Source organism: Narcine bancroftii, chromosome 7, assembly GCF_036971445.1.
Source record: "Narcine bancroftii isolate sNarBan1 chromosome 7, sNarBan1.hap1, whole genome shotgun sequence".
In the NCBI taxonomy this organism is placed as follows: Eukaryota; Metazoa; Chordata; class Chondrichthyes; order Torpediniformes; family Narcinidae; genus Narcine; species Narcine bancroftii.
In genome coordinates this window covers 187,599,509-187,620,650 of record NC_091475.1, presented here as the reverse complement: position 1 = coordinate 187,620,650, position 21,142 = coordinate 187,599,509, and the positions used below count along the sequence as shown (strand labels likewise).

Here is a 21,142-nt window from a genome sequence, read left to right as displayed (position 1 = left end):
CGTTTTATCTTATTCATGAATGATCAATCCCTATTTTGAAAGACCGACAACCACCCGACATCTGTCCTGCCGAAGCCATGAGTTATGTACTTATGAATTAAATCATCTCATTCTCCTCCCAGCAACACATCAGTACTTCACCCACCTAATGAAACAGTGAATTTAGTGGAGGATGCATCACGATTTCACCAACAGCTCATTTCATCTCCAGCTCCAGCCATTTCAACTACTGCTCATTTCAGACTTCTGCATTTATGCATAGACATCCAAGCTGGGCTAAACCCCAAAGTGCCTGCCGGTCAGGTATTCTCTAGTGAACCACTCGCTGTCAGCAAGATCGACTTTACCTTTTACCTCTTCTGTATAATTTGCAGGCCACCGGGAGAGAGCAGGGCCGTGGTATTACAGTATTATTAAAGATTTTTCCTGTTGTCCTACTTGCATGTTTTGACCAAGTTTTAAATGCTTCCCCGTAAACACACCAAAAATATTTCAAAAGACATCTTTGCCTGCATTGGTGCCGGAATGCTGGATTCACCTTTTACACAGACGGGACTTCAGGGGTGTTACCACATCTGCTGCCAGAAAAAAGCTGGGACGGGAATGGGCCCCCCCACACCCCATTCTGTGTCGGTACCTTTTACACAGGAAGGGTGGTGTTTCCCAAGGCAGGAATAGCAAACACCAGAGGACATGAGTAGTAATTAACGGGAGGGAAATTTAGAGGAAACCTCAGGGTTAAGTTTTTCTTTTACAGAGAGAGTTTGGAATAGTGTGCCAGGGATGGTGGTGGAGGCTGAAACATTAAGGGGATTTAAGGGACTCTTCGACACACGGATGAAAGAAGGTTAGAAGGTTACAGGGTAGGGAGGGTTTAATACTTTTTTTTTAAGGACTATATGGGTCGGCACAACATCGACGGCCGATTACTGTTCTGTAGTGTTCTATGTTCTATCCTTGTTTGCAATAAGTCATTCATGTGTGGCAGTGTACTGTGTAGAAACATGGTTTAGTGCATTGTCTTGAGAGGTGAGCAAAAGTGAAAAAATCTATCTGTGTTGCCAAGATCTTTTTTTTTCCAATTTGTATTTGTCTGGAATTGCCAGCAGACACAACATCATTAACAGCAGGACATACTTTAAGAAGTAATCATTTTTCCCTCCCAGGCTGGTAAAATTAGTGCTTCATTTATGGTTTGTGCTTTGCACGAAAAACAGGAATTTGTGTAGCAACCCAGCAACCCTTTTCCTGTTCGGAACAAAAAGACTTTATTGTTTGGCAGCATCAGGAGACGGTACTGTTAGCTGGAAGCGTGATCTGAAATCTCGCCCATTGATCAAAAGTTGCAGAGTGAGCCAGGATTTCTCTGTAGGTGTCTTATTTGTTTTTTTTAAACTAAAAAGTGAAAGGAGGCCCATGCAAACCATCAACAGCAACAACCCACTGCATATAGATAAGGCAATGATGTTGTGACCTCCATGGATTTAATTCTGTAAGTGATGAGTTTAACGTCTTTGGTTCTACTGCTAATGTTTATGTGAACAGTGGAACAAAAAAATAATCCCAGCAGTGTAAAATGTTCTTTTCAAAATAACAGTCACTTATTTTAAATATCCAGACTTGTACAACTCTGAATACTTATCAGTAAAAAGGAAAGGAAAATGATGCAATAAAGATTAACAAGATGGTGATGTACACAAGTTGTGATCAAAAGCATTTAGCAGAGAGTTAAATACAGTAAAACCCCTTTTATCTGGAATTCAAGTAACCATAAGTCTCAAGCTACCATCAAAAAAAATCAAGGAAAATAAATGGTAAAAAAAAGTATGGAAGTTTAAAATTGGCATGCCTTGCCAGTCATGTAACACGCCATCTCAGGCAACTGGAAATGCACTTATCCGGCATCTATCAATGCCCATAGGTGCCAGATACCAGGGGTTTTACTGTATTTACTTGCTGATTAAACATTAGATTGTATTTAATAAACATACTATCTGAGGCATTGTCCAAAGATTTGCAGATTGTTGTAATTTGTGGACCGTTCTATTACAAGCTAAATTAATGGACGTTTTTGGGCTTCTACATTGACCATTTGAGCAGCAAGTTGATTTTCAGATTTCTTTCTTTCTTGCTGCTGCACTCATTCCAATTTTCCTCTTCATTGGGTAGAAGGCAAATGCTAATACACTAAATTGCCTTATTTAAAAAAAAATCTTTCTGCTGGATTCTATCATCATTTTAAGGATGTTATGTTTATGCCAGAATCCATTTTTTCACAATTAGGATTCATTGAAAAATTTGTGCATATATAATGAAAGTTGAAACATAAATAGGCTTAAGGCTATGAATGCATTTGAATTAATTAATTGATTGATTTGATTTTGATTACAGTTAATGCTAACTTGCTGCGAACCTTTTGATCTCTCTCCAAGTACATCTCCCCATGTCATCCAACCATCTTCTCCAATAATTGTTGATATGACACCACTCTGCTCAGTGAGGGATGAGAAACAGATTGCACAAATTCACTTTTCACTTTAAATTAAATTTAAGTTAAATTTAGACATGCAGCACAGTGACAGGCCATTTTGGCCCACGAGTCTGTGCCGCCCAATTGACACCCAATTAACCCACACCCTGATATGTTTTGAACAGAGTCCCCAGGGAAAACCCACGCAAACTCAGGGAGAAGGTACAAACTCCTTACAGACAGCCCGGGATTCAAACCCAAGTCCTGATTGTTGGTGCTGTCAAGACACTTCGCTAATCACTACACTAACCGTGTCGCCCTTGTAAAAGTTTATTCTAAAAGTTGAGTCAAAACATTTTCTGTGATCTGGTTTTAGCATCTATTAACCATGGCAGCTCATTTTTTAATCAATAAAGGAGAATGTTGAAAAATGTTTGACCTCTGGTGACACAGTTAATGTAGCGATTAGTGCAACGCTTTTACAGCACCAGCTACTCGTGTTCGAATCTGGCATTGTCTGCAAGGAGTTTGTATGTACTCCCCGTGTCTGGATACCAGGGTTGTAGGTCAATTGGGTGTAATTGGGGGACTGGCTCATGGGCCGGAAGGGCCTGCTACTGTGTCGTTATGTCTAAATTTGGGGAAAAACCCCACCTAATTCAAACAAGATTAGGTTTTGTTACAATTATTGCACTTGTATATTCTGCTAATATGTTGGACATCATGTTTGACAACATGGGCTGAAGGGTCAGTCCTGTGTTTAACTGCTTTTGTTTTAATTGAAATTTAATGCCACCATTGTTTTTGTTCCAAAATATCTCCTGCAACACAAGTTTTGGAAAGCTAAGTCGTTGTCTTGCAATCATGTATTCATGACATGATCAAGATTCCATTGATTGTTAGGTACAGCCCCAAAAAGTTTCCCTTTGTTTGCCCTTTAAAGGCACACAGTGGTACATCAATCCAGCACTAGGAACATAGGAAGTAGGAACAGGAGTAGGCCAAAAATGGCCCATCGAGCCTGCTCCGCCATTCAATACGATCATGGCAATACGACATAGGAACATAGGAACATAGGAACATAGGAAGTAGGAACAGGAGTAGGCCAAAAATGGCCCATCGAGCTTGCTCCACCATTCAATACGATCATGGCTGATCTAATTTATGACTTAACTCCTTCTCCCCATATTATTGAAACATTGTTTGACCTGATGCTGCTACCTCTTAAGCTTGAGGCATTTGTCACACCTCCACGACTCCAGTTCCGAAATCCCCAAGTCAATGTCCGAGGCCCTTCAGGTGCCCTGCTCGTTATCTGCATCCTCAGGGCTCCCATTTCCAAAGCTGGGTTTTCCCCAAAGTTAGGCGCCTGCAGCCTCTAAGTCCTGAACTAATGCCTGGTCTCCTGCTGTGGTTTCTACTCTTAAGATTCACTCCGTCTTCTCCTTCATAGATCTATTGTGCGTGCCCGCAGCCCTTTCATGTAATTGAGCACAGACTTTCCATTTTGTTTGTTTTCCTATGTATTTAGTTGGCTGTGGGGGAAAAAAAACTGAATGAACAAAGCGCCCAGTGGCTCCTTGGTTAACTTGGAAACAATTTCCTCACTCAGTCCCATTCCGGCCCCCCAACATCCTAACTATTTAGATTTTGCTTGGGAAAGAAATGCTTAGAACGTGGAAATGCATTGAAGCAGAAGTTCTGACTCAGCAATGTGTATTTTCTTTTGCAGAACTCTATCCGCCATAATCTATCACTGCACAGCAAGTTTGTAAGAGTACAGAATGAAGGAACTGGCAAGAGTTCATGGTGGATGTTAAATCCAGAAGGGGGAAAGAGTGGAAAATCTCCAAGAAGAAGAGCAGCATCTATGGACAACAATAGCAAGTTTGCCAAAAGCAGGGGAAGAGCTGCTAAGAAAAAGGCAGCACTTCAGACGGGTCAAGATAGCAATGCTGATAGTCCCGGAACACCATTCTCAAAATGGCCTGGAAGTCCGAACTCTCACAGTAATGATGACTTTGATGCTTGGACCACTTTCAGAACGAGAACTGGTTCAAATGCTAGCACATTAAGTGGAAGGTTGTCTCCTATCATGCCAGAACAAGAAGATATTGGTGATAGTGAAGTTCATCAGATGTCACCCTTGGTCTATTCTGGTAGCTCCAGTAAAATGTCTTCGACATTACCAAGTCTAAGTGAGATGACGAGTTCGATGAACAATTCTATGACTGAAAATGTAATGGAAGATCTTTTGGATAATTTGAATCTTTTGTCCCCAAATTCATCAATGGTAACATCTACCCAGCCTTCATCAGTGTCTCTACTGCAGCAAAGCATTGGCTACTCTTTTGCACCCCAGAACACAGCCATTGGTTCACAGACCCAAGATTACAGAAAATGCCTCTATGCTCAAAGCAGTATGAACCCTCTGCAGCAAATTCCTATGCAGACCTTTCAAGATAAAAAACAAAACTTTGGACTGATTACCCAGTATAATTGTCCGTCAGGGCTTCTTAAAGAATTACTAACTTCTGACTCGCCTCCGCACGCTGACATGTTACCACAAGTGGATACTGTGGTATCACAAGCGAACAGTCGAATGGGTAGTCAAGATAGGATGATCACAACAGTGTCCTCGTATCCTAACCAGGGAGTTCACACCAAGTTGATGAGCCCCAGCATCCAGCAACATCCCGTACATAGCCAGCATTCGGTTGCAATGAATGGCCACATCGTGCCTCATACTGTGAGCATCATGGCTCATCCTTCAAACATCCGACATCTCTCTGCCCCAAAAAGCCAGTTGCATGTGCCTATGTCTTTGCAATTTAATCCAATGGATCCATACTCTATTAATAGTAATGGAGGCTATGGAAGGATGAATCTTGCTGCTATGAACCAAGAGAAGCTCCCTAGTGATTTGGATGATATGTTCATTGAAAGTCTGGACTGTGATGTTGATTCCATTATTCGTAATGACCTTATGGATGGCGATACTTTAGATTTTAATTTTGACTGTTATTCAAACAGTTCAAAAGCATCCACACACAGCTGGGTCTCTGGCTAAATTTTCCTGAGAGGTAAGCATTAGATTTTGTTCTAAAACAGCATGTTGTTGCCTTGTCACATTACCTCCAATTTCTCAAATAATTGAATTAGAAGGTCTAGCCTGTATGGAACTGACATTGGGGGAAGGAAAGTGTAATTTCAAGGGAAGGAAACTTTAAATGATTGGAATCTACCAAATTTACTTTTCTATTCCTGCCAGAAAAATTGTAGTATCTGCCATTCTGTGGAAATTGGGAAATGCAATGTCTGCAAATTGAGACTAATGTAATGGAAGGTCCAGACTTAATGAACCTGGAGTAGCAAGAATATCTTTGTATTGCAATACAAAGTAACCTCAAATAGATCCTTTTGTCTGCCTTTGTCATGATGTCAAGCGTACTTGTACTGGAGTTGAAGTAGGAGTCAGGATTAATGATGTCATCAAATCTCATATATAGAGAAGAATCTCATTGCTTTTAGCCAGCTCAGAAGATTCAGGATGGAAGATTGACATGGATTTATTTTAATTGGATATCTGTTTGGATAAATAGTTTTAATTTGCCTCCCACAATTTTTGGAAATCTTCCACTCGGCTTGGAGTTTATAATTCTTTGTGGAAATTGCATAGCATATCAACATGCAAAATTAGATTTTTTTTTTTAAAAGTAGATGCTCACTCAATATTTTGGAACTTTGTTTTAAAAATACCTATAAAGTAAGGAGAGCATTTACAACACTTACGTGAATCATAGTTTCCATTATCTAGACAAGGGGTTGCCACACCTTTTTGGTTGTGTGCCACATACAGAAAAATTAAAGAGTCATGAGCCAAAAAGTATTATGTCCAGCAGTTTTCAACCTCTGCCAGCTCCTTTAACAGGCTTTTTTAAAGCCTGTACAGAGATGATGGCAGTTGTACTGATTGATTGGACCCCGCAGGGTAGTCCTGAGACTGCGATCCCTGCTCTCCATGGGTCTGGTGTCACTAGGGGGGGTGCAGACTGCACTGGGAGACACCATTAGAGGGGGTGAGATCAAAATAACTGTCTAAAAAATTTATATGCAGTGTTTCATTAGAAATGTATTATTTTTTTATAAAAATACCCCTGTGGTTAGCTATAACAACAAAAAAAATTTTTTGTAAGCCCAGGTTACATGTATCAATATACCCATAAGGCTAAATCTCTATTCTAATTTACTTTTTGAACCTTTTAGTGCACTCCATTTAGAGCACCCTCCCTCGGTCAGCGTTGCCACTCTGTGCTGCTGCCGCCACGCCGGACATGCAAGAAACACACCTGTTTCTTCTACAATCCTTACACTTGACCATTGTGGGGAGGGGGGTTGACACCATGAGTTACTGCATCGGGTGAAACCAACCCCTAGTAATACCACTGTCTGCACCAGCTCTTCTGATGTGCCACTTAAAAATGACCTTTTGGTCGCAGTTGGCGTGAGGGCTGTATTTGGCCACTTCTGATCTCAACTAAAATTGACTTTCCTTTTCAACAAAAAGCGTCAGTCTTCTGCATCAGTTATTATGTTTGTTTCATTGATAAACAAGCCCCCTACACTGTATAATTAACTGCGCAGATGACCAACAAACCTGAACTGGCAGTTCCGGAGATTGTGAAGACCTTTGCTGGCATTCTGCTTAATTAATCTTAGTGGGAAGAGATTAAATGGGGAGAGGGTGGTGATGAGTTCATCGAGATGTGAATAACCATATGCATCTGCAAGAAGAGCAAGGATTTCTTACAGAGTAATTTCTCCTGCAGTTGGGATCAAATGGTCATTTGTCTTGGATTGTGGCAACAAACAAATTGATCACCATATTGTTTACAAAAGTAAATTATAGAACACAAAACATAGCAGCACAGTACAGCCCCTTCAGCCCATAATGTAAACTTCGCAACAATTTAATTTTACCCTAACTCACACCCATCACCCTCCACTTTTTTTTGCATCCAGGTGCCTATCTAAAAGTCTTTAGAATGTCCATATTATTCCAACTTCCACTACAACCCCTGTCAATGCTTTTCAGGCACCTTCCTCTCTGTGTTTGTTTAAAACAAATCTCGCCTCTTCGCAATGAGTATTTTGGGATATTCACTGATATGAAATGTGCCAGTATAAATGCAAAATTGCTTCTCTCCAAGACCCCTTTGTCCATACAACGCTTCCCACTAATTGCCTTCTTAGTATCTATCCCTGTGACTGCACCTCCTCCCTCACCACCATTTGGGGCCCTAATCAGTCCTTCCAAATGAAGCAACACTTCACTTGTGCATCTGCAGGGGTCATCTGCTTCATCATCTACATCCGACACACTGGACGCAGACTAGTAGATAATTTCATTTAAGCATCTTTGTTCTGTCCACTGCAATAATGGGGACCTTGCAGTGGCCAACCATTTTAATTCCACACCCTATTCCCATACCAAATATCTGACCATGGCCTCCTGCACAATGCCAAACCAAGGCAACCTGCAAATTGGAGGAACAACATCTAATATTTCATCTGGGCACACTCCAACCAGATGGCATTAACATCAATCTCCAGTTTCCATTTGGTCCCTCCCCTATCTTTATCTTTTGTTCCCTATCCCTCTGACTCCTTTCCTCCAGCTTCCCACCCCCTTCCCTCTCCATTTGGGGAAGGGTTTATTACGATGGGGTGAGGCAGGAACAAGCGAGAGTAAATTGGGAATAGATGTAATGTGGAGGATGTTTAGGTGCCACTTGTGTGGGGTTCTGGACAAGGAATAGGGAAAAGATATTAGGAAAGGGTAACTGTGGTTGACAAAACAGGTGAGGTAGCTAGTTATGAGAAAAAAGGAAATATACATTAGATTTAAAAAGCGACCAACAGGAAGAGCTATGAGAATATGGTAGACAGAATGAAACAAGCAAGGACTTGAGAAGCTAGAAGGGAGAAGACCTTGATAAGTAGGATTAAGGAAAACCCCAAGGCATTCTATGCGTACGTGAAGAACAGAAGGATGTTGAGAGTGAAGGTAGGGCTGCTTAAAGATAAAGGAGGCAACAGGTGCCTGGAGGTGGAGGAGGTGAGGAGGTCCTAAGTAAATATTTTGCTTCAGTATTCACCAGGGAAAAGGACCTTAGTCAAGGTGAGGTCAGAATAGAACAAGCTTATGTGCTAGACAAGGTTCCAATTAAGAAAGAGGAACTGCTGAATCTTATTAAAAACAATAGGATTGATAAGTCCCTTGGACTGGATGAGATATACCCGAGACCGCTATGGGAAAGGAGGAAAGAGATTGCTGGGGCGTTGGCAATGTTCTTTACATCTTCCTTGGTCACAGGGAAGGTGCTGGAAGATTGGAAAATGGCATTTGTGGTCTCCTTGTTTTAAAAAAAAGGTAATAGAGTGAATCCTGAGAATTATAAACCACTGAGCCTTGCATCAGTGTTGGACAAACTATTGGAAAGGATTCTTAAGGACAGGATTTACAAGCATTTTGAGAAGTACCAGCACAGAATATCAGAAATAGTTAGCATGGCTTTGTAAGGGGAACATTGCGCCTCAGGAGAGTCTAGGTTTTTGAGGTAACAAAAAAAATTGATGAAGGTAAGCAGGTAGATGTGTTTATGGATTTTAGTGAGGCATTTGACAAGGTTTCCCCCATTCAGAAAGTCATGAGGCATGGGATCCTTTAGAACCTTTGCTGTGTGGATTCTGAATTGGCTTGCCTGTAGAAAGCAGAGAGGAGTAGTGGACAGAAAATCACTGGAGGTCAGTAACAAGTAGAGTTCCATAGGGATCTATTCTGAGACCCTTGCTCTTTGTGATTTTTATAATTGATCTAGATGTATAAGCAGACAGATGGGTCAGTAAGTTTGTGGATGATGCAAAGATTGGAGGAGTTGTGGTTTAGTGCTGAAAGTTGTCGGAGGTTACGACGGGATATAGACAGGATGCAGTTTGGCAGAAAAGTGGCAGGAGTTCAATCCGGGTAACTGTGAGGTGGAAGATCAAAGCTGAAGTTAATGGTAGGACACTTAACCGTGTGGAAGAATAGAGAAACCTTGGGTCCAAATCCACAAATCTCTCAAGGTTGCCGTGCAGGTTGATAGGATATTTAAGAAGTCTTATGGTGTGCTGGGCTTCATCCATCGGAGGATTGAGTTCAAGAGTCAGGAGATAATGTTGGAACTCTAAATCTCTGGTGAGACCACACTTGGAATGTTGTGATCAGTTCTGGTCACCTCATGACAGGAAAGATGTGGAAGCCATGGAGAGGGTGCAGAGCAGATTGACCAGGATGTTGCCTGGATTGGAAGATGTGTCTTGTGAGGCAAGGATTTAGCAGCCTTTGGACCAAATAAGGATGAGAGGTGAAGAGGTCTACAAAATTTCGAGAGGCATAGATAAGGTAGTCAGCCAGCACCTTTTTCATAGGGTGGGAGTAGCAAACATGAGAGGACAGAGGGAGAAAAATTTAAGGGAGACATCAGAGATTTTTTTTTTTTTTACACAGAATTGTGGGTGCCTGGAATACATTGCCAAGGGTGGGGGTGAGGGGAGGCTGGAACAATAGGGGCATTAAAAAAAACACCTCAGACTAGCACATGGATGAAAGAAAAATGAAGAGTTAAGAGGTAGGAAGGGTTTAAATCTGTTTTCGGATAGATATACAATTCAGTATAGTATTATGGACTGAAGGGCCTGAACTGTGCTGTAATGTTCCATGTTGTATGTACCTCGTCCCCCCATCGAACTTGAGCATTCTTTTTCTTCTGTGCTCCCACCCATATTCCCATCTGATCTCTCGTTTGTTGGCTGTGCTCCCTGTCCCTTCTTCCCTCCGCCTCTCCCCCTCCCCCCCTACACTGTCTGCCCTCTTCTTGCTCATATCTTGATGAAGGGCTCAGGCCCAAAATGTTGGTTTTCTATCGTTGCTGTGTGACCTACTGAGTTTTTCCAGGACTTTTGTGTACTATTTAGAATTATCTTTTTTTCTTTCCTTGTATATAAAACATCATTCTAACCACATGTAGCAAAGATAAATTCTACTCTATTTGTTCAGATAGTACCACAGAATATAGGGACACAAGTTTGTAACCACCTCCTATGAAAGCTGGTTTTTATTTTAATACTACAAACTTACTTAATTTGATTTTGATTTTTTTAAATTGAGGCATGATTGTACCTTCTTTTGGTTAATGTATGCTAGCAGCATCATTTCAATAATGAGCCAAATGCTTGTTCAATGGGAATACTGTTGGGTATCTTTCAATAAAAGTGAATTGTTGTAATATGTTGATCAATTTATTTGATACCTTCATCTCAAGGAGGACATCCCAATTAACACAATATGATGTAATGTAAGAAAAATTTAATCTACATCATTCTTGTATTCAGTTTACTAAGGAAACAGTTCTTCGCGGGTGCGCGCGCGCACACACACACACACACACACACACACACACACACACACACACACACACACACACACACACACACACACACACACACACACACACACACACACACACATTAAAGCTTGTATCAAGTTGTAAGATTACCAGAGTAGTTAAGGGATTATATATGTCAGGAGTGCGTTATTTTCAGACTTGCTAAATATGAGTGTATACGCTTATCTTTGTGAGGTTTTTTTCAGTTGGTTGTTTTTCCAGACTCTTTTGTGTAGTCTTCCAAAGGCGCTATTTGCCTTGGCGAGTCTGTTGTCTATCTCATTGTCGATCCTTGCATCTGATGAAATGGTGCAGCCGAGATAGGTAAACTGGTTGACCGTTTTGAGTTTTGTGTGCCCGATGGAGAGTCTGGAAAAACAACCAACTGAAAAACCTCACAAAGATAAGCGTATACAGAGCCGTTGTCATACCCACACTCCTGTTCGGCTCCGAATCATGGGTCCTCTACCGGCACCACCTACGGCTCCTAGAACGCTTCCACCAGCGTTGTCTCCGCTCCATCCTCAACATCCATTGGAGCGCTTACACCCCTAACGTCGAAGTACTCGAGATGGCAGAGGTCGACAGCATCGAGTCCACGCTGCTGAAGATCCAGCTGCGCTGGATGGGTCACGTCTCCAGAATGGAGGACCATCGCCTCCCCAAGATCGTGTTATATGGCGAGCTCTCCACTGGCCACCATGACAGAGGTGCACCAAAGAAAAGGTACAAGGACTGCCTAAAGAAATCTCTTGGTGCCTGCCACATTGACCACCGCCAGTGGGCTGATAACGCCTCAAACCGTGCATCTTGGCGCCTCACAGTTTGGCGGGCAGCAACCTCCTTTGAAGAAGACCGCAGAGCCCACCTCACTGACAAAAGGCAAAGGAGGAAAAACCCAACACCCAACCCCAACCAACCAATTTTCCCTTGCAACCGCTGCAATCGTGTCTGCCTGTCCCGCATCGGACTTGTCAGCCACAAACGAGCCTGCAGCTGACGTGGACTTTTTACCCCCTCCATAAATCTTCGTCCGCGAAGCCAAGCCAAAGAAAAGAAATATGAGTAGCTAAGAACTGAATCTATTTTACTAAGTCATAACCTATTTGAGAAGTTCAGATGACTTGATTGCTTGAGTTTTTTTTATAGGTCCCAGTATTTTTTTTCAGTCAATCCCTCATTAAACAGATTTTGTGTGACAGAAATAGAATGATTAATATTCCTGGAGGTTCAGTTGAATATTATTTATTTAAGGATATGCTAGTTTCATTAAATTCTGCAAAAAAAATCTGAATTGTGGTTGATAATTTTCAGATAAAACTCAAGCCCTTTTGATGAATTATTACATTAGTAGCATCACCCATGTTAATCTGCAGCATCTGAGTAGCTTAATGTTTGTTCTGTTTTGTTTGACACTGTCCTTTTCTCATTAAACTAGATTCTTCTGAGGATACCAAAACTGGATTGACATCAGGAATTGGGAAAAGCAATGCAAAGATGTCCTTCACCCGAGATGAATTCTCTTGATATATGCTCCCTTTTCCTTTTTCATCATACTTGGCAGCATGGAACTTTTTCCTGCACAGGATGTTTGCCCAATGTTTGCAGGTTATGTGCTGCTCCAGATAAGGCCTCTGGAATTTGGAACTGTTTGGTTAAAAAGTGCCAAACTCACTACAGAATGTAATTTCCAAAACATAGATACATTGTATGTTTAATTAACAATTCTCTCTCTCTAATTCTGACCATTATATGTGCCTGATCTGGTTGTTAATTGTATCTGTAACAAACTCTGTTCCAAAATCTTTCACATCTTCTAGTAATGCACTGTGGAAAAATTGATGCAAATAACACACTTGCTATTTGCTTTAAAGCCTCACATCATTCACTTTTAAATCGGAATTTAAGGTTGAGATTAGTTTCCAAGCCTGTTGAATTGTAGTGATATTTAATTGCACTAGTGATTTTCAACTGTTAAGCCTTAAGATGGACTGTTTGCGCATTCAATATTTTTGATGTTGAATTGTTTTATTGTAGCATATTTTTGTGCTTTATCCAATAATACATTCATGCTAATAGAGAGAAAGGAAGATTTTAAAAATCAATTTTAAGATTTCGTATCTCCAGTGTTTTTAAACAATTTTAATGGGAATTGATTTGAAAACAAAGATTGCGTGGGGAGTGGTGGAAGGAGCTGAATTTTATTCCACACTTGGGAAGCTGAGTCACTTATCTTGTTGAAGTGGGTGAACAGTAAGAACAGACTGGGGACAAAACAGGAACCTAGTTTAGTTTCCAATGTGACAGGTCAGATGAAAATGATCCCCTCTCTTTCTAATAATTACATTAAAGCAGATTGATAATGGATCTTGTGCAATACAGTTCAAAATATAAATATAACTGATTAAGGTTAAGCTCTTGAAGTGCAGTATGAGAAGTTACAGTGAATTTTTAGATTTTCAATACATTATTCCTTAGTTATGTCCTTCCATCTAGATCATGTGGCCTTTCCACGGTAATACTGCCCACAACTTGGGAAAGTGGAATATCCCAGCATTCCACTTACACATCATCCAATTGTTATTGACATACAACCACCTTTTGTAAACGACATGACTATTTCAAAGACTAAACTTACCCATTCTCTTGATTATTTAGAATTCTGAATTCGTTTTTAACATTGAATTATTTAAACATCAATTCAGAAGGTTTTTGAATGTTTTGTACCTTGAGACTAATTTCAATTTTATGTAAAGTAATTTTGTTCTGATAGCTGACAATTTGTTAATGTTACAAATGCCCATTTGTAGTCTAGGTAAGAGTCAATGAGGAATTTTCTATTTAAAGTTTGCTGAGAGACAGTTTTACTAATTCTTTAATCTTTGGTATCCAAAAAGCAAAGCACAGGCCAAATTCTTACCTAAAGAAGATTCTATTTAACGATCTCAAAGCAATAGAAGAATCTTGCTCTTTGACACTGATGTTAGATCCCAGCTTAGTTTTTTTAAAGCTTTAGATATAAATGTTAGCTATGCATTACCCACAATCTGATTGGGTATTTAAAAACACAAATTGTCATTAGGAATGCTAATCTCAAAAAAGTGTGCAACATTTTACACCAAGGATATTAATTTATCCCCAATTCAAAGGCTCTGTCTTTAAAAGTCCTATCTTCTGAATGGTATTGGGTGGAATTATCACAAGATAAAGGAACAGAAGTATTATTGACTTTCAAAAAAAATGTGACTACAAGATATAATGTTCCCAGATGTACAATTTTCTACCATTGCTTTACTATTCTTAAAACCATCCAATGTGAATTCTACACTATCCACAATCTGAGCCAGGTGACTTTGTGTTAGCTGCATCTGTGGATACAAGCAAATAATCTGGATTAAATCCTCAGTTTGATAGTAGGGAAGTGCTGTGTTTCATGGATATTATATGAAATGTTTAGACACCTACAGTATATCCCAAGGCACGATGCAACAAAAAAAAATGAGTTGTATCCTATTATTCATTTTGTTACAGTGCCTGCTTTTGAAAATTGTTATGGATGTTGGCCACAAAGATTGCTTGCTTAATACAAATGGTATTTTTTTTTTCTTTCCCTCCTGAGACGTCCAATATATATACACACTGATACCTTGTGTTGGGGGAACAAGTTTCAATTTCCTATTTATTTTTCCCATCTAAACAAATGCTGAGTTTCCAATCTTAGCTGAGCTGCATGGAGATGCTTCGAGCAAGTTATGGTCACATGCTAGACTCACACTCTAGTCATGGGTACATATACCTGCACCCCCCCTCCGCCAGCAGCTAATTTTCATAACTGTATTTGTGGGAGCTATTAATGTATAAACCTTATTTGGCATGTATGATTTCAAGATTACTAAAGTTTAAAGATGAAGTCATCCATTTAATATTTAAGATTAAATTCTCTGGTTATTTACAATTTTTTGGCAATACAAGCAAGGTTTGCATGTCTGTTTTACTCATGAACTTTGTTACAGAATATTATTAATGGCCAGATCAGATGACATTCAGTGTTATAGAAGGATTTTATTTGACCATAAACTGACATGTTTGATAAATAGTGAATGAATAAGAAATTGCAAGGATCAGAGTTTGCATTGATGTAGTTATTGTCTGAGTTTTATTTTCCCCCTTTATATTTAAAGACAAGAACTGTGGGTCATAATAAGTTTTGACTTTTTCCCCTCCAATTTTGAGTTTACAGAATCACACAAAAAGGGGCATAAAGCACCTTCAGACTTTTATATTAACTGGATTACATGAGATTTTTGTACGTAGAATGTTAGATTTTTACATCCTAAGGGGTGCTATTAAGTGATGGTGTTTTGTGTTTTTGTAAATATTCACCAAAACCCAAGCATAAGAGTTTTCTAAATTAGTTTGCTGTTGTGGATTTTTCCTTTTGCGCAGAGACTCGTGTAAATCTGTAAGTTTTTTTTAAATTTTTTTGATCAATTATTTAACAATCAGATTTCTTTTACAATTTTTCATTCTGCTTAATGTTATACAAAGTTGAAAGTACCACGAAGTGTTACACATTCTCAGCTAGATGCTCAAACAGTTTCATTACTGTATTGCATTGGCCATTTCACAATAGAACCTCAAAGCTTTAAGTAGAAATACCTTAATTCTCAAGAATCGATTGCTCTGTGAAATGTGCAGATCTTACCTATGCATACAAAGTCTTACTTGGAACTTTTTTTGCAGATTTGTACTGTTTAAAAAGTATATTCTTAGAGTTATCAGATATTTTAATTGTAACAAAGATGTAATATTCCAGACATAGCTACGTGTAACCAAATGTGTCATATAAAGTTTATTTAGAAGTTAGTGATGAAATTTTTATTCTTTCAATGAATTTGTATACTTCAGTACAACGAATGAATATGATGTACTGCTTGATGTAATTGGCTAATCAGAGTCAGTAGAGCATCGCTAGGAAGAGGGAAGGAAAAATTATTGGACCAATTGTTTTTCAACATAGAAAGTTAATTGCACTTAAACTTTAACTGTTTTAATAAACATTTATGAATCATTAATAAAATTTAAGTACTTACATTTATTAACTTATAATCGAGATAAATGTGACTTATCTATTGGATCCAGGTTATAAATAAAAGTTGCAGTAGGAATAGGTTTGTAAAAACAAAAACAAATTCACCAATTTGCACAAAACTGACCCTTCTTTGATGGATGTTCCGTCGACCAACCATAGCCTGAAAGTGGCATGTAAATAATGCTTTGTCCATTACTACAGAGTGTAGCAGTACTTGAAAGTTTTACTGCTCTATATCCTTTCAATAATGTAGACTGTATCGAAATGTATTGTTTCATAGACGAGTGCCTGATAGTGTACATTTAAGGACACCAGAACAATCCTTTGCTGTTATTGTATGGAGCCATAATAAATGTATATAATTCTGTTACAAAAAATTGGAATGAGTTATTGCTTTCTTAAAAAAAAATATTCAAGTTTGAATTGACACTTAATCCATTACTTTTTAAAAAAAATATATTATACTGCAACATTAACAACAGGTTTAAGATTGGACAAATTTCAAATTGCTTTTATTCGTGTGCCGTTGGGTGCAGCTAGGAAATGTATTGCAATTACATGGAAGAATGATATTGAATGTACATAGATGGCATGATGAGTTGAGATCTTGTATTTATTTAGAGAAGATAACATAATTTATGTAATAGTTATTTTTTTTGTTAAAATGTGGACTCCATATTTGAAATGTATGGGTTTGGATAAATCTTAAATGTCTTTTTCAAGATGTTAGGGGTTTGGCACACTCCACAGCAATGGATAATTAACCGATATATGTTTTTGTAGGGAGTAGTTTGGGGTGGGTTATAGGGGGGAGGGTGGGAGGTGGGTGAGTAGTAGGGAAAATAGTATGTATTATGTAAGGTGTTAGTTTAATTTTTTATTTGTATTCTATATCTTATAAATAAAGTTTTTAAAAAAATTTCCAAACTAAAAGCCAAAAAAAAAGAATAAATAGGATAGGAACCTGGATGGAAGAGTTATGGAATGGGAGCAGGTCAGTGGAACTAGGAAGACCATGGTTGGCACAGACTAGAAGGGCCAAATGGCCTGTTTTTTGTTTTGTGCTGTAGCATTCTATGGTCTTGTTTTCTATTTATAACATTAAATGAGGTCAACCATTTCAGATGAGAGATTTTGAATCCTGCTTATTAATTTACATGGTCATGATTTTGTTAGGGCAAGGATTGAATAGGCACAGGGTTATAGTAAGTTTTCAGCCAGTCAAAATGCCCAAGCGCTTGCTGTTTCTGCAAACTGTGCAAGGCACCTGAATTAAATGTCTAAATCCTTCAATTCTCATGAACATCCTAGCAAGTTATTTTCAGGATATATTGTAGAAGGCTTCATTTTAATATTGGTGTTTGGAATAATAGAAATTCTATTGAATTTTGAAGAGGTGTCAGAGGTCATTGGATGATTCTGCAATTATATTCAAATTTAGTGGATGAATGGTTAACAAGAGGCCTTTTTGAGTTGTTGGGTACTTAAAATTTCACACTCAAATATTGCAAAGTAGAACGTAGGGAGCTTTTATACTCTAGAAGATAGCAGAATGGAGCATATTTGAAGAACCACTAATAAAAGCCCTGGGATGTGCACTTGTTGCTTTTGGAAAAAGATGAGTGGTTGTGAAACAGCATCCCTTGAAAAGATTTTCCAGTGGAGCAACTGAATGGAGTGAAAGTGTAAGGAAGGGCTCAGGCCCACAATATCTGTAATATATCTTTACCTCCTACAGATGCTGTGAGACTGGCTCCAACATTTCTGTATTTTGCTGATAATGGCTAGCTACATGGGCCATTGTCAAAGTGGCAAGCACCAGTTAATCAACATTACTAATGGCCAGTCTATCGAAAGATGAGGGGGTTCAGTTATGGGTCAGTGCTGGTAAGTGATGGGTGGAACCAGAAAGGGAGGAACTGATTGGCAAATGGAACTAGGGGAGGGGGTCGGGGGTTAGGAGAGGTTATCAAAAGGAGAAGGAAAATACATGGACCGGTGAGTGTGTTTCAGGGAAGAAGTCCAGGGGAGAGTGAAGGAAACTGGAAAACAGGGACCTGAGAGAAAAGAGCTAAAGCAATATGTATTTCCTTAAACAGAGTGATGATGGGTAGCAGCATAGATAAAAAGGAAAATGAAGTTAAACTGGTGTTTCAATGCTAGATCAGGTAATGAGAAAAAATGGATGGAGAGAAAGGAATGAAAAAGCTTTGAAAATCAATAATTAAAATTTGAAGAAATTAGACTACATAATTTACAGGGTTACAGAATATTATTATGAAAATGTTAGTTATCAGGTGGGTAAATGTAGAAACTACACGGCTCATGGCATTGTACAGGTGGTCCCCACATTACGATTGAGATCTGTTCCTCAGAATGTCTTTGTCAAATTGGTAGATAAGTCAGAGCAGGGACATACAGTTCTTATTTAGTGTCAGTCAAAAGTTTGTCTTAGAATATAGTATATATTTTACCTTTCTAGGCTATGCATATAAAACTACTGGTGTCAATTTCATATAACCATATAACCACTTACAGCACAGAACAGGCCAGTTTAGCCCTACTAGTCCATGTCGTAACAAATCCCCACCCTCCTAGTCCCACTGACCAGCACCTGGTCCATACCCCTCCAGTCCTCTCCTATCCATGTAACTATCTCTTTTCTTTGGCTTGGCTTCGCGGACGAAGATTTATGGAGGGGGTAAAAAGTCCACGTCAGCTGCAGGCTCGTTTGTGGCTGACCAGTCCGATGCGGGACAGGCAGACACGATTGCAGCGGTTGCAAGGGAAAATTGGTTGGTTGGGGTTGGGTGTTGGGTTTTTCCTCCTTTGCCTTTTGTCAGTGAGGTGGGCTCTGCGGTCTTCTTCAAAGGAGGCTGCTGCCCGCCAAACTGTGAGGCGCCAAGATGCACGGTTTGAGGCGTTATCAGCCCACTGGCGGTGGTCAATGTGGCAGGCACCAAGAGATTTCTTTAGGCAGTCCTTGTACCTTTTCTTTGGTGCACCTCTGTCACGGTGGCCAGTGGAGAGCTCGCCATATAATACGATCTTGGGAAGGCGATGGTCCTCCATTCTGGAGACGTGACCCATCCAGCGCAGCTGGATCTTCAGCAGCGTGGACTCGATGCTGTCGACCTCTGCCATCTCGAGTACCTCGACGTTAGGGGTGTGAGCGCTCCAATGGATGTTGACGATGGAGCGGAGACAACGCTGGTGGAAGCGTTCTAGGAGCCGTAGGTGGTGCCGGTAGAGGACCCATGATTCGGAGCCGAACAGGAGTCTTTCCTTAAATGTAACCAATGATCCCGCTTCGACCACGTCTGTCGAAGCTCGTTCCACATCCCCACCACCCTTTGCGTAAAGAAATTTCCCCTCATGTTCCCCTTATAATTTTCCCCCTTCAATCTTAAACCATGCCCTCTAGTTTGAATCTCCCCCACTCTTAATTGAAAAAGCCTATCCAGATTTACTCTGTCTGTCCCTTTTAAAATCTTAAACACCTCTATCAAGTCCCCTCTCAATCTTCTACGCTCCAGAGATAAAAGCCCCAGTCTGCACAACCTTTCCCTGAAACTCAAACCTTGAAATCCTGTCAACATTCTCGTGAACCTTCTCTGCACTCTCTCTATTTTGTTTATATCTTTCCTATAATTTGGTGACCAAAACTGTACACAGAATTCCAAATTTGGCCTCACCAATGCCTTGTGCAATTTCATCATAACCTCCCTACTCTTGAATTCAATACTCCGATTTATGAAGGCCAACATTCCAAATGCCTTCTTCACCACACCATCTACCTGAGTATCAGCCCTGAGGGTACTATTTACCACAACTCCTAAATCCCTTTGTTGCTCTGCACATCTCAATAGCCTACCATTTAATGCATATGACCTATTTAGATTTGAAGTAGGCATTAAGGGAGTGTCGAATCCTGAGCTCAAATAAAGTCAACACTCTCAGGTTGAGTTCAAGTATGCTCAGTCTTTAATTCCACCATTACTGTTTTTTAGTCCTTCATGGTCCTGTGCAACATGCCAGTCATTACAATCTATAACCAATCTATATTATCCTGCAAGGCATTATAGTTGATAACTGAACTATATTATTTATCACTACAAGATCCCTCCCTTATCAAATAAAAGGATCATCAAATAAATGTATTTTGCTGATAAATAATGCTTAAACTATCTTTAAACCAGTCAACCTTCAATATTGATTATTTTCAATGCCAATATCAACTTCATTGTCCAAATCACATATTTTCCTGGATGATTTATAAAACACAGATTTCCAAACAGTAAAATACAAAGTTCTCCACACTATTACATCATGAAGTCTTGAAATATCCAAGATGGTTGTCACTGATGTTGCAGTCTCTCTCCTCGTATTGTCTGGCCCGCTTCTGGACTGCTGACCGTGATGTCCTGCTCAGTTTGTCTACCGTCTTGATGCTGATTTCCAGTAGTTTCTCCTTTCAGCTGGTGCATTCCTGCTCCATCAAGCTGGTCATCTCGGCTCTGCTGTCTCTCAGTTTCATCTGGCATCGACATCACTGGAGCATGGCGATGATAATACTTTTTCACATTCTGGACTGCTGACCGTGATGTCCTGCTCAGTTTGTCTACCGTCTTGATGCTGATTTCCAGTAGTTTCTCCTTCCAGCTGGTGCATTCCTGCTCCATCAAGCTGGTCATCTTGGCTCTGCTGTCTCTCAGTTTCAACTGGCATCAACATCACTGGAGCATTGCGATGATATTACTTTTTCACATGTGATGTGTTTCTGTCATAAGTAACACCTTCTGGTGACTGGACTGTCACCTGATTTCCTTCTCTGGACACCATAAATATATGGTTGGGGAATAAACGGTGTGTCCATTTTATTCTGACTTTCTTTCCTCACCAGTACCTCATTCCCTGGCATTACATCTGAAGGTTTGGCATTCCTTTTCATGTCCACATACAGTTTTGTTGCCCCTTTTCCTTCAGCAACATGATCTTCCACTTCCTGGTCATTCACTATGTCAACAATGTATTTTGGTTCTGATCTTTCTTCCAAACAAGAGTTCTGCTGGACTCTTTCCTGTGGTACTA

The 21,142-nt window shown here is 39.8% G+C and overlaps 1 protein-coding gene across 1 annotated transcript in view; it reads left to right on the top strand.

The window, feature by feature from the left end:
• foxo1a (forkhead box O1 a) overlaps positions 1-16,428 on the top strand; it is a 104,764-nt gene extending 88,336 nt beyond the window's left edge. Inside the window, exons 2-3 of the mRNA XM_069891729.1 lie at positions 4,203-5,553; positions 12,398-16,428. Coding sequence (XP_069747830.1) covers positions 4,203-5,540 — 1,338 coding nt within the window. The 3' untranslated portion in view covers positions 5,541-5,553; positions 12,398-16,428. The remainder of the gene's footprint in view (positions 1-4,202; positions 5,554-12,397) is intronic.
• Positions 16,429-21,142: the final 4,714 nt, after the last annotated feature.